Here is a 16,805-nt window from a genome sequence, read left to right as displayed (position 1 = left end):
CCATTTTTTTAGGTGAAGAAACAGAGGCAAGGAGAGGCTAAGGAACTTGCAGCTGGTGAGGGCGCCGTGCGCGCAATCTGCGCAGCACACTGCTGCCCCCAGTACCACAGAGAGACCACAAAGCAACCGGGGCTCCGAGGCAGCCGTGACCGCTCCGCCACACGGCCAGACCCAGGTGCCCCGGCTTCCAGGCCAGCACCCTCTTCTAGACTCTCCTTCCAGAGCTGTTCGCAGGGCCCCCTCCGATCCAGGCTAGCCAGAGCCGAGGGAGGGCTCTCCTTGCAGGGCTCTGGCGCTTTTAAATAGCCTGACCTGGAGCTTCACATCCCAGACCAGAGTGAAGGAGGAGGAGAGGACAGAGGGGCTCCAAGCAAAGACGTTTTCGAGGCGGCTCTGGGAAGGTCTGGGCCAGCCCACCTTGGTCCAGCCCAGCAGACCAGAGGCGGTATGCAGCCGGAGGACCAAACCCAGACTGTCGGTAAGTCCCACTTGAGCTTTGGAGTACTTCTTTTTCCCCACCTTGCAGGTGACAGGTGAAGTGAGGCGCTGACGGTCAGACACGAAGGCGTGCAGAGCTGGGCTGGAACCTGCCTCTGCTGCCTCCCAGACCGTGCTCTGCCCCTGCACCCTGCTGACCGCTTAACGGCATGGCCAGCTGAGGCGACTCCGAAGGCATCTCATGTATCCTAGGCTCTTGGCAATGTCACAGTGAATGCCAATTCTTGCCATGCAGACAGCAAAATCAGAAGTTCTGGTAATGTCTGTCATCTGTTTTAATGCCCAAGACTTCTTCTGTGTTTTGAGAGAAGATTATGAAAAACACAATTTTTAAGATTTGGCCTACAGTCCTGTTATCCCACTGGAGAGACTGAAGTCTGAACAACTTTTCTGGAGGCAATTGGGGAGTGTATATGAAGTGTCCGTGAAATGTGGTTCTGGTGCATTTCCCACTCCATTTCCCTTCTGGAAAGCTCTCTACGAAAAACCAGGTGATGGTGAAAAGTTCTACCTCACATCACTGTTTATGGTGCCAACATTTAGGAACAGCCTACAAGTACAGTACCAGGGGATCGGGTTAAATAAATGGTCATTTAGCCACACAGTGGGTGCTATGTGCCACTAAAAATGAGGATATAGCCTGGCCGGGTGGCTCAGTCACCATCCCCTACACCAAAAGTCTGTGGGTTCCATCCCTGGTGAGGGATCAATGTTTCTCTCCCTCTCCCCCTTCCTCTCTCTCTAAAATCAATAAACATATCCTCGGGTGAGGATTAAAATTTTAAAAATGAAGAGGTAGCCTGACAATCTCAGGATGGCAATACCGTTTCCATTGTATTGTTGCGGGGCCATGGGGGAGGGGACAGAGCGTGTTTCCCTGTGGTAGTCCTGCCCCACGCAATGCGCCAAAGCCGCTGTTCGAGCGGGTGCTGGGGCTCTGAGAGGGCCACCCTGCCCACCACAGCAAGGACTGCACTGCCCCACCTGGGGCCCACAGTCCCCTTCTTTGTGAGCTGCCTTCTGGGTGCCGGGGCCCACACTGGGCCTAAACAATCCTGAATGCAATTCTAGGGCCTGTGCTAGCATCTCCGGGTCAGTCTCCCTAAGGTGAGACTGGGTTACTGGGTGTGCACCTCTAGGCCCAAGTGGTAGACGTTTATAGGGGATAGTTCCCAAGGGGAGGTGGTTTACAGGGAGATGTAAATGGAGCTTGAACTTGAAGGCTACAATGCCCCCACAGGCATGTGAGGTCCCTGGACGTGTTCTCTGTGCCCATGTCCTGGCCCCACAATATTAGGGAGGGACCAATCCATACACTAAGTGATGGATCAGTGATGTCTGACACAGCAAGGGGTTAGGTGTGGGTTGGTACTTTTTAAGTTGTATAGCACATGTTTCCTGTCAGCCCTCCCTGTCCGATAAGATGCATCCCATTCCTTCCAGCCCCTGGCCTGCACCTGCATTCCGTGCGGACTTTTTCAGGGAGAGAGCGCTCACCACCTTCTAAGGAAGTCGCCCTTGCAGGTTTGAATAGCTTTGCTAATTATAATGTCCTTCACTATGCAGACCCCAAAACTACTTCCCGTGTACTTCTACCCTTTGAACCCAATTCTGGATGGTGACTTGCCCAAGGCCACAGAGCTACTCGGTGAAGCCTGAGTGGGCCCCCAGCCCTGTGCTTGCCTCTCCACCCTGCGCTGGCGCTCAGAGGGGCCCCGAGCCAGCGAGGCCAAGGCAGGGAGGCCATGGGTCAAGGCTCCTTGTGTCCCCAGCACCTCTCCGTCTGGCCCCCACCCCCAATCATCTTGCTACAGCCCAGCCCAACACACCGGAGCTCTGCCTTCATTGTTCCTGCCCTCTAAAACAGAGGAAAAAAATACAACACAACGTTTTGGGGTCCAAAACACCGAGGACAATGTTAATAAATACATAAAAATTTAAAGATCTGGATTTCAGCCGCAGAGTTTACAGCCCTTAACACAGGCAAGCTGGGTCTCGGGAACGATTCAGTGTGTGCGCAGCACCCAGGGAGGGGCAGGCGGCGGGTGGAGAGGGCACCCGGGAGCCCCCTCTAGGGCTCTCCTCTCCAGGCACGTACAGGCCAACCCCCTGCTCCTATCCCTCCAGCATGGCTCAGAACAGCCCCTCACCCCGGGGAAGGAAGGACTAGCAAGCACCTGTACCGCCTGCTGAAGAGTCTGAGACCCTCTGCGCGGCTGGGAGTAAGGACCCCTTGTGTACTCAGGTGGCTTCCAAGAGCCAGAGTATCTAGGGAAGTTACCTGCCCTTGGAGGCAAGGGGGGTGGGGGCAGCTGAAGCACCACAGCGCTGTGGGTCCATGTCTACTCCCCACGCCGGCAAGGGGCAGAGGCTCATATCTGGCCCTGGGTGGCCCCTGTCATCTCCAGGGCCCAGTCATTAGTGGACTCTGGTCCTCAGCCTTGGGGCCTGAACCCCACCCCCCAACAGCACCACAAACCTCTGGCCCAGCTGGAGCCAGCGGGGGGAGCAGACCCCTTACTCCAGTAGGATTGGTCTTTGGCAAAAGGGCAATGATTGACAGGGCACAGCCTGAGAATTCACGTCTCCCTCTGTGTCCCACAAAGTCCCCTTCCAGGCCGTCTCCCTTCACGTCCTGGAGTGAAGACAAAGTTGCCATTTCTGGACTAGCCAGAGCTCTAGCACCAGTTGGGAAACCTCTGGATGAGGAAGACACATTCTAGAGTATTCAGAGCCCTCTTCTTGGGTGAGCTGGAGGGAGGCTGGAGGGCTCCAGCTGTAACAGAAAGCGCTGTCTGCTGGGCAGAGGCAGCCACTGGCAGTGCCCTCCAGCCAGCGCAGGCGAGCTGGGCTCCGCGCCGTGGCCTTGGCTAAAGAGCTGCATGGAGCTCTGGCTCCAACATGCTGGGCCTGAGATGAACTCGCCTCCTATCTGCCCCAGCCCTGCAGCTGGAGCCTCACGACCACACTCACCCCCAGCTCCCTTCTTCTCTGACTGCCTGCCCTGCGGACACCCCCCTCACTGGGCAGACGGGCCAGTACACAGGGCCTCCACAGGGCCTCACAGTTCTGGAAAGGGATGCACCAGTAGCTCTAAGGACAGAGCATTAGCAGGCCCTCGGTCCTGGCAGGGGAGACAGATGGGAGCACCTGAGAGGTTCGGATCGGTCACCTGGGCTGCTTGCTGAGGTATCTCAGGTTAGGACTTTCCCTGATTTTTTTCTTCCTCACACACCCACCTCATGGGTGAAAAGTATCACAGCCCAAAACTAGAATAAGACAAATAATTTAAAAGGAAGTCTGTGCTTGCCACTGGCCCGCTGCATGTCTGAGCTGGGGGTCTCGAGCCCACAGAGTGTAAACTTGACTGGCGGGATGGGCTCGACAGGGTTCATGTCACGGGGGAGGTGGCGGGAAGGCTGGTGCCGGGATGCTTCAGGTCTTCCCTGAGCTGCCCTTTACCCTCAGAAGCTGGCAGAGGTGGGCCCGTGGTCCAGCCCCAAGGCAGCCACTGGGTGGCGCCAGGGGAAGTACCCCGGAATGTTCCAGGGCTCAGTTTCTGGGGAGTAAAGCGGCGCTGGGTCACTGGGGAGCTTGTGCCCAGGGGTCCTGGGAGCTGTGTAGGTCGACCGTGCAGATGGTTGTCTGAGTTTGTTGGCTCCACAGTGGGCTCCACAGCATCCGGAGGGGCCTTGGCTTCTGGGGAGGGGCTCCCCCGAGTGGAGAAGGGTATTGGTGAGGCCCGGCTGGGGCCCGCGCTGGCGTCAGGGCCTGAGGTCTTCCTGGTACAGGACTTGCAGCACAGCCGGTGGTAGCCGGGGATGGAGCAGTAGCGGTCCTGCATTTCCACCTGACAGAGAATGGACCTGTCCTCCGCGCAGGGCTCTGCTGCACACACAGCACAAAGACCGAAGCCAGGAGGACATTCGTCAGCGGGAGGCACCAGGACACAGCCCCCCACCTCCCACTCAGCCTGCCAGCTGCAGGCCCTTCTGCTGCTGCTCTGGCTGGACTCCCTACAAAGCCTTTTCCCCGATGCAGACATGGAGCTGCTTGACGGGAGAGAGAACTGAGTACCAGCCCTTACCGTGTGACAGAGGACTAAACCCCCCGAGAGCAGTGGTTCTCAAGGCGGGGCCCCCACACTGGCAGCATCAGCATTCCCGAGGGACTCGTCGGAAATGCTAATTCTCAGACCTCCTGAATCAGACACTCTGGGGCTGGGGCCTAGCTCTGTGTTTTGACAAGACCTCCAAGGTGATGCCGATACATGGGAACTCTGGGCCACCACGGCTCTACATCATTCATTGCCCGCTGCCAGCTGCAATCACCTGGGAGCTTTGCAAACGGCTGCTGCCTAGCTCCTCCACCGGGGAGCCTGGGAGGTCTGGGCGTGGCCTGGGCACTGGGAGACCTCACCCGTAGCAGAGCTTGGGAACCTGCTGTAGATGCAAGTAGGAACCCTACCCTCCTCCCAATCTACCCAAAGGAGTCTGATCCTCTCCAGCTGGGACCAGGAGAATGCCCAGGTAAGTCACACTTGTGACAAGCTGATCAAACATCCTGCCACAGGCAGCACATTTGGAACGCTAAGCCCTCCAGCAAGAAGTTTGGAACCAAGCGGACCGAGGTTCTAATCAAGGCTCCACCACTCAAAAGCTCTGAGGCCTTGGGCAAGTCAATCTCTCCAACCCTCAGTTTCCTCACCTGTAAAATGGGGATACTGTTGACATTTACCAATGAGTAATAACATTATAAATAACATGTGTAAAGTTCCTGGCATGGAGTGGTGCTCACTATCTTAGTTTTGTGTGCTTTGGTTAAAACATCTCAAAATGTTTTCATTTTTCTGCACTAACAGAACGTGAAGGGAGGAGTTTTGTGGCCACTAGATGGCGCCAGAAATGTAGGACCAGAATCAGAGCCTCACCCTTTGCTCTTGGGAGGAAAAGGGAAAGCAACCCAGGAACCTGCACAGCCTGAGCCTCAGCACAGGGGCAGAGAGGCAGAGAGGCAGCAAAGCTAGAGCCAGAAAATCCTCTGAAGACATCTAGTCAGACCACTTTACTTTATAGATGAGGTCGCTGAGCTCAGAGACGTTCAGGGATTTACACAGGGTCACACAGCCAACTGGTCCTCTAGCTAGGAGTTAGGGTCTGTGATCTTTCTGTTCCTCATCTTCTCAGACCCTGACCCTTGGGAAGGCAAGGAAGGCAAAGAGAAAAGGAACCTAGGGAGGGCACGTAGAACATTGATCCCGGTACAAGGCAGAGGCTTCATCAGTATTTATTGATGGATGGATGGGTGGATGGGTAGGTGGGTGGGTGGGTGGATATAGGTGGGTGGGTGGATGGGTAGGTGGGTGGGTGGGTGGATGGATAGTTGGGTGGGTGGATGGGTAGGTGGGTGGGTGGGTGGATGGACGTGTGGGAAGAACCGATCATGAGGCAGAGAGAAAATGCTCTTTTGGTTGTTGTTAGCTGACAGCTGGACAGAAGCACATGCATTATCTCATTTAGTTTTCTCAACAGCCCCGTGAAGGCAGCTCAGATCTACAATTGCTTAGCCAAAAATCTTGGAATCAGATATGATTCATAATTCAAAACATTTGAGGTTAGAAAATGCTTGCTGTATTTATGTGATATAATATCCCCAGTGGCAATTTGGATATCACCTTATAACCAAATACGGCAATGTTTTTACAGCAGAGTAACTGAGCTGTTAGTTCAGGTCAGACTTTGCTGTCAAATGAGTCCGCACCAAATTTAGGTAAAGGTTCGCAGCCTTCAGCATTTTAGGGCTGCAGATAAGGGACCATGGACCAGTACAAGCATTATCCCCACCTCAGAGCTGAGGCCTCTGAGGCTTCTGGAAATAAGGTCACAGGGACAAATTGGAGGCCGGGTCTGCTCCACCACATGGCCCATGCTTGTGACACTGGCCACTGGAAGGTTGCGGGGGGTGGGGGGGGGCAGAAATACACTTACTCGATGATATCTTGTTAACAGGATGCAGGGGCCCAGACTGTGGCACCCACTGCCTGTCTGGGGTCACAACTTCCCGGACATCAGCCCTCACTGTGGAGTTCTGGAGACTTCCTGTGAACAGAAGAAGCAGCTCTCATATTTCGTGTTTCTCGGGGGCCAGGATACAGGCTGGGCTGGGTCTCGGGTGGAAGCCACAGGAGCTGGGCCTGCCTATCCTCCGCCCCCTCCTCCCATCCTGTCTGGCTCACCTCTGCAGGCAGGCAGGCTGCAGACCTGGATGGTGTCTGGCTTGTCCCCCTCGCACTGCCCGACACTGTTGGCATTGGTCCGGCACACCACCTGCCGCTGCTGGACAGCCTCTCCGCAGGTGGCAGAGCACTGTCACAGGACGGCCAGGGCCAGGCCGGCCACAGTGGCCCCGGAAGAGCAGGTGGAGAGAGAAGAGGGGCAGTGAGCTCCAATCCGGCCAATGCCCAGGACAGAAAGATACAGAGAAAGGTGCTAACTTGACCAGAGGGACAAGCAAGGACTGCTTCTAAAAAGCCTCATCGGGACAGCACATCAGTTGTCTAATACCCCTGTCCTGGGTGGTGGACAGCCACTGCCCTGAGCCTAGAACCCAGGCACCCTGCTACCATCCAATTGGCTAACCCTGGCTCAGGACCCTGTTCTGGCACCCAGGCCTGTGTCCTCGCTGGCCATTCTGTGCCTGGTCCTTAAATATTTTGTGTATCACCCTGGCAAATATTTTGTGTATCACTCCCCTGTGTGACCCACCCGCCCTTGGGACCTGGGGAAGGTCCATTTACTTGATGACATCCTGGTAATAAGATGTCGGGACCTGGACTGTGGCATCTGCTAAACAGAGAGCTGGGTGACAAGGTCGCTGTAGAACCTTCTAGCTCTGACATTCAATGACTCTGTGGCTCAGTTTACCAAAACTCAGCCTGCAGAGGCACGTTCTATGTGCCTTCGTCCCCAAGAAGAAAAGGTGTGGCTACACGGAGCAGAAGACGACGGCCACTTGCCAGGGCTGCCATACTGACTGCATCCCCGGAACCCCACACACTTCTTCCCCGATAAACAGGTGGCGGCAGGTGGGCCCTCCCGGAAGAGCAAGACTGCCCCCTGTGGCCAGGTCACCGGGTGTTAGGCACTAACCACAGCCTCTCCCAGTGGGAGGGGAAGGAGCTTGCAGAGGTCCACTTCTCCTACTGGGCAGGGGGCAACCCTAGGGAGAAACGAGGGTCACGGGCCACAGGGAACCATGGGACAAAGACGGCTCATTCTCCCCGGGGTGAATAATTACAAACAATTGCTCTCAAGTGCTTGTCAGTCTCATAAGGGGCAACTGTCTCCACGACCTGTCATACTTCTGTTGGATTGACCTGTGGGATCTTTTCTGGGACCGGCCATCTTTCTGTTTCATATTAGAGCAAATCTACGTATCATGGAGAAAAATATAAAATCTTCATGAGTTGTGTGGGGATTTCTGGTTATTTCAAAGCACTCTTATTATGCAATATTTTAAGCACACAGAAAAGTATGAGGATGTTTGTCATGGAAACCTGTTCAAATACCATCCCCAGCTTTAGTAAGTCAGCATTTGGCATATTTTCAAATATGGTGTTGTGCCTTTTAAACTTTAAGTAAATTGGAAGTGCTTTTTTTCTCCAGAACTCAGGGCTCTTTCTCACCTAAATTTACTTTTCTGGGACTTATGTTGATATGTAGAGTTCACACTGACTTGTTTTTCTTGCTGTAAATATTTTATGGTATGAATAGACCGTGACTTTCCCCCCAATCTCTGATGAATAACACTTAGAATGTTTCCTAGTTTTGTTTTTTTTTTGCCATTACGATAAGCATCTTTGTGCTTACCTCCTTGACCAAATCAGCTTTTTGTATTGCGGTAAAATACCACACACAGTTGACCAATTTTACCCACTTTAGGCGCACAGTTCATGCTGTGGCATTGAGCACATTCGCGTCGCTGTGCCGCCCTCACCGCCAGACCCTCAGCACCCCCCCCCCCCCCCCCCCCCCGCCGTGACCGGCGCTGTCCCCATTAACCAACTCCCTGGCCCTCCCTCCCCCAACCCTGGGAACCGTCGTTCTCCCTTCTGTCCTTGCGAATGTGACCATTCCAGGCACCTCACGTCGGTGGAATCACGCAGTATTTGTCATTTTGTGGCTGGTTGATCTCACATAGCATAACGTCTTCAAGGTTCATGTCGAGTGAATTTTTAAGAGAGAACCCCAGACATCAAAAAAGACCCTGTGGCCACGTCCAGGGCCGACCCACGAGCACCTGGGCCATTCCTCAACCTTCTCCCTGTTTTCCTCTTCCTACCCTGCTCCTCAACAACGAACTTCCTACCGAGTTGCCAGAGTGAGCCCTGAAACCTGAAATCAGAGCTTGCACACTCACATAAAAGTTCGGCAAGAGTTCCCTGCTGCCCTGAGAACACAGCATAACTGTTCACCACACCCCGACCGCCTTTCCAGTGTCCTCTTACAGCCCCTGCCCCTTGCCTTCCACTCTAGCCCTGCTGTCCTTTCAGTTTCCGGAATGTGGCAAGGTTGGTCCTGCCTCAGGGGCTGCCTGCGGCTCATCCCTCAAGTCTCAACTCAAAGGTCACCTCCTCAGAGAGGCCCTCCCAGACACAATCCACTCACTTCCCACACAGCTCCAACCGCAACATGTAAATGCTTTTGTTTTTGGTTTACTTGTCCCTTATGTCTCCCTCCCTGGACTCTAAGCTTTGCAGGCACAAGAACCAGACTGTTTGGCTAATGCTGGATTCCTACTTTCCTAGTTCAGTGTGCCTGGCATGCAGTTGGCACTTAGTACATATTTCCTGAGTGTAAGAATATGCTTTAATTGGCTCATCTGTAACTGCGGACATCAGCGCATGTATCCTAGCGCTGCGTGAAGCTCAAGGCAGACAGTGAATGAATGTAGAGACCTAGCTCAGAGCCGTGGCCGGTGTCCACAGGAGCTGTTCCACTTAGTTTTGAGAGAAACCAAATCAGATGATGATGCAGACAGATCTGATCAGATCACTGGGGAGAAGTAGGCAGGGGCCACAGGAGGAGGCAATGGTAAACAGTCTAGGGTAGGATTGGCTGAGCTGCTGAACCCCTTCGGAGCGCATGGAATTATGGGCTAGAAGGTTTGAAATAAAAGAGGGCTGACGCCGGGGCTCTCTGGCTCCTGGGAGGGCTCTCTCTGGCTCTGAGGCTCTCCTTCCTCGAAGATGCCTGGATGATGGTGCTGCACCTTCCTGAGTTTCTCAAGAGACAGTGTTTTTAATGGGGAGGAACTCCGGGCACAGCCTAGGCTCGGGCTGGCCTGGCAGAGGGTGGCAGGGTTATTCTTCTTCAGGTATTTTGGAGGGGATGAGCTCTGAGGCAGAGGCCTGCCATTCTTCCAACATTGTGTAGATTTGGGTATTATGTTTTTTAGTTTGTAAACTAATCCTATAGAAATAAGATACCATAACTAAAAACTAACAGGGAAAATGCTAGGAGAACCCAGGTGTTTAGAGTTTAGCCTTAATTGATGAGCCTAAGTGACTAATTCTTGTGGAAAGCTGTTATTCCAAAATTGTGAAGCTTTTGAATAAAGACTCCTTTAGCAGCACATCTTGGCCTCTGGAATTTTGCCTAGAGGGTGGCGGCAGCAGCAGGACCCCAGCTGGCTGTTGGGTCACAATAAGGGGAGAGGAAGTCAGCCGGAAACACTACCTGTGGGCAGCGCCAGATCCCTCGGCAGTTCCCCCATCCAGACTGACCTCCCTGACTCCCCAGAGAAGGTGCCCCAATGGCCCAGTCGCTGCCACCTTCTGAGGACAACTCACCTGGGACCAGGCTCCCGTCCGCCACTGGGCTGGGCAAGGCACTCGGAGGCAGGGTCGCCGAGCCTCGGGCCGATCCCCAGGGCAGGCTTTGGCTGGCATGGCCTTGTGGGTACCGTTGGAGAGGGGCAGCAGGCACTGCACTCCCCGAGTCTGCACCCCCAGCTTCCCACAGCTCCGGCTGCAGGCGCCCCACTCCTCCATCACCCACCTGCAGACAGACAAGGCAGAAGGTGGAGGGGAGGTGGGACCATAGGGACATCCCTCCTAGGGTCGTTTCCACCCACTGGGCTGCAGACAGGAGCCAGAGAGTGGGTTTGGGCTTCAGAATGCTTGGGGGCCAGGACAACTGTCCATCTGGCTCTGCATCTGTTAGCCTGTGTGGCCTCAAGGAGGGTCAGTTAATCTCTCCTCTGTCTCCTCATCTGAAAAATGGGTATAATGCATATTTAAATCCCGGCACCCTGCATATCCTTGGGCAAGCTATTAACCCCCCTAAGCCTCAGTTACCCCATCTTTACATCAGGAGCCTCTCAGCACCTCATGAATATTGAGTGCCTACCCTGTGCAGGCACTGTCCCAGGTGCTGAGGTGCGGCACTGCACAAAGCAGATGAGAGCCACAACTTGCGTAGTAGAAGCCCCTCCCACAGGGCCCTTGGGATGATTAAAGGACTTGGTATGTGTAAAGCACCTGGCAGGGTGCATAGCATCCAGTAGGTGTGTAATAAATGTAGGCACTATCAGTATCACCATCAGCGCCTGCAGAGCTTCAGTGCTGATCAGCTAACCTGTTGGTGAACCAGGGGCTTTCAGCCAAGACCCTCCTTTAAAAACAAAAAGCCCCAAAACTTCATCGAGCAATTTTACAGACAAGCCAGGGTGGGTGACCCATGGCTTTTGAGTGCTCTGAGATCACTGGCATGTGTGGGGAAAGTGGCCAGAATAACACTGCACAGTAAGATAGGAAAGGAAAGTGTGGAGGGCTGAGGGGCCAGGGACCACAGACCGGGCTGGCACAGGGAGGCTGTGGCAGGCTCTAGCGCTGGCCACCAGCTCCAGCCTGGCCCTGGAGCTCCTCTAGCCCTAGGGAGCAGAAGCTGCCAGTCGGCACCTGACCTCCACCCTGGAAGGACTGCTGGGAAGGCAAGAGGTTGGATTTGGCTCTCTGCGGTTTCCTGCTGGCCAGTTACCAGTGCTGAGCTGGCTCTGCGACAGGCTCAGAGGCCTGACCTTGAATCCCCAACAAGTCACAGCTCCTTCCTCTCCCCAAGGCTCCCTCCAAATAACCCAGGAACATGACCCTGTGCTCAAAAGAGCCCATATGCTCAGGCCAGGGAACCCCAACCAGGGGTTAGGCACCGGCTGGACCTGGCAGGCTACGCTGAGTCCAGGGCCCAGAGGACGGGGCTGAGACAAGCGGGGGGACCATGTCCTCACCCGGGAAGCACTGCAATCTGCTTCGCCTCCATGGACCTCCCACATCACGGAGGGGAAGCTGTGTCCCCAAATTGGGCCTCAGTTTCCCAATCTGTGAAAGAACGCTGGGGCTGACAGAACAAAGGAGCACCTTCCTTCCAGGAGTAGAAGTTAACCCAGAAACCCGGAGGGGACGGAGGCACCGGAGGGCAGTGCTGGCTGTGGGCAGAGCCTGGCGTGGGCGCCTCTGCTCAGGGATCCTGCTGCAGGTGCTGAGTCTCCAGGCTGCAGGGCTGGAGGAAGCAGGCTCCGCAGCCCCTCATCCAAGGCCGGGGCTGAGAGCAGGTCTGCAACAGCCCGGGCGTGGGATCAGCCTCCTCATCCCTCCCCGGCACTCACTCGGGCTGGGGACACTGGTGCTGGTTGCAGCGCCGGCGGATGGGCTTGGGCCTCTTCTTGTGGTCACACAGGTGCCGCTGTACCATGTGGTGGTCTCGGCGGCGCCGGCAGCCGTATTTGGTGAACTGGATACCTGTGGGGAGCGCAGGCTGCCAAGGGGCTGGTCCTGCCACACCCTTACTGCCCTGCCTGGGGCCTTGGGGACAGTAAGCTCTGGACAGCCTGGAGGTCAGTTCCACCCCTCTGCCCGTCGCTTTCTGAGACAGCCTTCCTTGATCAGCCTATCTTTCATGTCCCCCCTGTGGTGTGGGTGGGGACATGGCTCAGGGGGGCGGCCTCTCTGCACGGAGGCTCTGTCCTCGATACTGCCCGAGCACCCCAGCCCCATGCCGGAGACCCTACCCAGACAGGCTTCCACACCCTGGAGGTCTTCAAGGACAAACTGAGACCTGAGCTGAGGACGCGTCAGGTAGACACAGTGTCAGCCCTCTGGCCACTCCTGCCCCGCTCCTTCTGAGAGGCCCTGGGCTGCCCCCACAAGGCGGCAGGATGGCTGGGGCAGCCGGGCCCAAGCAGGCCAGTACCTCCTCCGCAGGCCTTGGTGCAGGGGGCCCAGCTCTTGAGTGCCCACTCGTAGGTGTCCGTCTCCTCCAGGAGAATGTTGTTGCTCCCGATTAGGGGCAGCAGGTCCTCATGGATGACGTACTTGTAGGCCAGGCTGCTGCGGGGGCCACCCTCAGCTGGGGGGAGCACCTAAGGGGAGATGGGGAGACGGCACAGGCCTGGAGAGCAGGGAAGCAAGGCCAGCACCGGGGGAAGGTCAAAGGGAGGAGCGTAGGTCAGAAACAGAAGTAAAGGCCAGAAGGAGGCCCTGGCTGGTGTGGCTCAGTGGGTTGGGCATCGTCCCACAAACCAAAAGGTCACCAGTTCAATTCCAAGTCAGGGCACATGCCTGGGTTGAGGGCCAGACCCCCAGCTGGAGGTATGCAGGAGGCAACCGATCGATGTTTCTCTTGTACATGGATGTTCCTCTCCCTCTCTTTCTCCCCCCCACAGACCTCAGCTCCAACAAGGGCAGAAGCCACGTCTGCGGGTCTGTCCTGCCCACCAGGGCGCCCGCCCTGCCTGACTCCAGTAGACAGGCAGCGCATGCAGACCGGGCGCGGGCTCTCCCTACATGTATGATTACAAACTCTATAGGCTGACTTTTCACTTTCCTGATACTGTCCTTCGATGTATAAAAGTTTTCAGTTTCCATGAAGACCAACTCATCTGTTTTTCTTTTGTTGCGCGTGCTCTCAAAGTCGCACCTAAGACTCCAATCTCGTCAGACTCATCCTGTTTCCTCTAAGACTTCTATGGTTTGAGCTCTCGTATTTAGGTCTTTAATCTATCTTGAGCTAACTTTTGTATATGATGTCAGGTAGAGGTCCACCTTCATTCTTTTACTTATGGATTTCCAGTTGAGATTCTTCTGTCCCCACTGAATGGCCTTGGTACCTTTGTTGAAAATCAACGGGCCATAGATGTGTGGGTGATCAACAAGCAGGAGGTGAACAGAAAATGCGTGTTGGGTGGAATTACTCCGTTGACATCAGCAGGCCTTAGACCCCGGCCCCCAGGACCTCCTTGGCTAGTGAGGGGCGCACCGGGAGCAAAGCCTGTCCGAGTGCTGCGACCGGCCGGAGCCAAGAGCAGTAGGCACGGAGCCCACCCTGGTCTCCTGGGCTCACAGTCCCTATTCCATAAGCACTGGCCTGTAGTCCAGGAAGAAGGGCTGGACAGAGAGGCCCCAGCCAGGACAGGGCCCCGTTCCCTTCTCAGGAAGCCAGCAGTGCCAGACGGCACCCCGGGGTCAGTTGCCAAGTCACTTGTTGGCGATGCCATAATGTGTGCTGACACCAGACGATGCCAGGACAACACCAGGAATCAACCCAGGTCCCTCCCGCTCCTTCAGGCCCCACTTCTGACCCTCTGTTAAGGAGAACAAACTCTGTGTGTGGCATCTCTGATCTGACAGTGAGACACTGTTTCCTTTCCCCTCCTTGCTCACCCTCCTGCCAGCCTTTAAGCACAAATGAGCTTGCCTGGGACGGAGGGCAGCTTGGCCTTGTTCAGATTCCTGAAGACAGTGGAACAGGGGGATTTCCACTGGGCTTGTGCTGGCCCAGCTGCGGAGACAGTGAGCCGGGAGGACCAGGCTGGGGCAGCAAGGGGGCAAGCAGGGGCCCCGGTGCAGGGTGGGGACTCACCAGGACAGCGATGGCTTCAGGCAGGGGCCCGCTGGTCTTGAGGCTTGCCTTAGCGTCCTCCGCCGTATACTCCCACTCCAGGCCCATTGCAGTGAAGGTCCTGCTAGTGGCCTCCTTGCCCTTGGGGTTGAACACGAAGCTGCCTGTGACCTGGTTCTTCACCACTGGCCAGGGCGAGAGGGGCACACAGATTTCTGTTCCCCTCCACAGAAGCACAAGCCAGACCCCTTCAGGGGCTTCAGGCCTTGCCAGTGGGCCCCTCAGGGCTCCCTGCCTACCTGTTACTCCTTCCCATCTGAGCCTTTCTCCAATCAAACAGGCACCCACAGTGCCCCCCGCAGTGTCGCTGCCTCTGGACCATTGTGGGACACCATTCCTTCCACCCTCACTGTCTTCCCTTCTTCCTGCCTGACTAATCTCCACCCACATTTAAGGCCAGCACAATTTCCCTCTCTTCCAGGAAGCCTTCTTTGATTGCCCAGCCCTTGGGGATTTACCCTCCCTAGAATGTCTACAGCAGAGCACACCCATCAAGAGTACAGGTTCCGAAGTCAGGTTGACCGTGGGGAAGTTCCTGAGCTTCCCTGTGCTGCCTCGGTTTCACCACTTGCAGACTGGGAATGCCAGCTGTATCTAGACCACGGGGCTGCTGCCCCAGGATGATAATCACAGTCCCCCCCACCCCCTACCTTCCCTGGGGCTCTTGGGACAATTAAAAGAGCTCATATATGTGAAAAACTAGGCAGAGAGCATGGCATGCAGTAGGCAGTTAATAAGTGGTGGGCACTGTTGCTATCACCAGAAAAGTGCCTGACTTTCAACAGCTGTGATTACAGATGTCTCGTGTCTCCTGCAGCCTGTCAGCTCTCCTCCTCTTTCCCTGTGTCCTTGGCCCAGCACATAGCCTGGCATGGAGTGGGAGTTTCTAAAATATCTGTGAATTTCTACCCCTTAAAGTCCTAGTCAGTGAGTAACTCACAGCCTGTTACTAAAAGGCGGGGTGGGAGGTGTGTCGGTGCAGACACCCAGGCAAAGCCCTGAGTTACAGCCTCACCGGAATCAGCAGGGGCAGGAAGGGCTGCTGCCTGGGACCTGAGCCCCCCAGCCAGGAGGGGCAGGCAAGGCTCCAGAGCCCCGGCGTGGCCCCTCTGTGTGCAGATGAAAGCCATCAGCGTAACTGCAATAGAAAAGCTAACGAGCTTGCGCACAAACCACGTGCTGATCTCTCTGCTAACTGCCTCGGTGGAACCCTCACACACATCCTGAGGTTGGTGCTATTATTAATCCAGATGGGGAGTCAGAGGCTCTGAGCGGGGCAGTGGGCTGGTGGCCCAGTTCTCTGCAGCAGCGGTCCCCAACCTTTTTGGCACTGGGGGCTGGTTTCGTGGAAGACAGTTTTTCCATGGCCAGGGGAGGCGGGTGGCGGTGGGGGGAGACAGGAGGCGGTGCTCAGGAAGTAATGCAAGCAAAGCTTCCCTGGCTCACCCACCGCTCACCTCTTGCTGTGCGGCCCAGTTCTAACAGGCCACAGGCCCTTACTGGTCTGTAGCTGGGGGCTTGGAGACCCCTGTTCTGGAGAACCAGCATCCCTGCTGAGCAGGAGGAGGAGAAATGCACCCTCATCTCTGGTATTTCTCAGCCTTCAGGGTCACCAGAATGTCTAGGCAAGAGCCGGGCAGCTTCTCAGGCCGGGCCCAGCCTCCGATCTTGTCTGCTCCCACACCTCAGGGCAGCCGCCGACCCCGCCCTGCTGCAGAATGCTCATTCCGAGGGGCGGTGCCTCAGCACGGACTCAGCAGGGACTCTACCATCCGGGCCTAGCTCCGAGTCCTGGCCCTACCCCTGACCAGCTTGGCAGCTTAGGCAACCATCTTACCCTCTTCCCCAACCACAAGCGGGATACAACAGGAGCCTCCATGGGTCATCCTGACGCTTGAACAGGACAATGTGTGGAAAGCGCCAGCTCAGGGCCAGCACATGCAGACTCACAACAGCGTGGTTCCTCTTCCTTTCAAAGAGTCTGCATGGAGACTCTTCCTCTCCTGGAGTCTGTCCCTAGATTCCAGGAGAGTCTAAACAGCTTGGACAGGCCTTGGCCTTCATTGCCAAGGCTGCCACCTGCCTTGGGCTTCCCCAGAGAGCACATACCATCAGGCACCCCATACACGGGCACGTGCAAAGGCACATGTGCGCACATGTGCACAGACAGCTGACACATCCTTACTGAATAATCACACAGCCTGTGCCAGTGCCGAGTTCCACTCCCCTCCCTGTCCTGGCTCCGGCAGAGCTCCGACAGAGCTCCGACCTTGCGGGGAATACAGCCAATAAACACACAGGCAGATATGCACGTACAGAGCCTGCCCTGGTGCTAGAAGCCTCTGTCCCATC

At 55.8% G+C, this 16,805-nt stretch overlaps 1 protein-coding gene across 7 annotated transcripts in view; it reads right to left on the bottom strand.

Moving 5' to 3' along the window:
• Positions 1–1,343: 1,343 nt before the first annotated feature.
• Positions 1,344–16,805, bottom strand: part of ADAMTS14 (ADAM metallopeptidase with thrombospondin type 1 motif 14) — an 87,688-nt gene continuing 72,226 nt past the window's right edge. For 4 of the 7 annotated variants that reach the window (XM_053922792.1, XM_053922795.1, XM_053922793.1 and 1 more), the window contains exons 16-22: positions 14,415–14,578; positions 12,747–12,915; positions 12,163–12,295; positions 10,349–10,556; positions 6,734–6,863; positions 6,486–6,596; positions 1,344–4,386 (exon numbers count right to left, since the gene is read on the bottom strand). In XM_053922792.1, coding sequence (XP_053778767.1) covers positions 3,890–4,386; positions 6,486–6,596; positions 6,734–6,863; positions 10,349–10,556; positions 12,163–12,295; positions 12,747–12,915; positions 14,415–14,578 — 1,412 coding nt within the window. In that variant the 3' untranslated portion in view covers positions 1,344–3,889. Of the gene's footprint in view, positions 4,387–6,485; positions 6,597–6,733; positions 6,864–10,348; positions 10,557–12,162; positions 12,296–12,746; positions 12,916–14,414; positions 14,579–16,805 lie in introns of those variants that run through there. The other 3 variants (XM_053922794.1, XR_008426689.1, XM_053922798.1) reach the window with 3 other exon arrangements.

Source organism: Desmodus rotundus, chromosome 4 (genome assembly GCF_022682495.2).
Source record: "Desmodus rotundus isolate HL8 chromosome 4, HLdesRot8A.1, whole genome shotgun sequence".
Lineage (NCBI taxonomy): Eukaryota > Metazoa > Chordata > Mammalia > Chiroptera > Phyllostomidae > Desmodus > Desmodus rotundus.
This window is presented reverse-complemented; position numbering and strand designations above follow the sequence as displayed.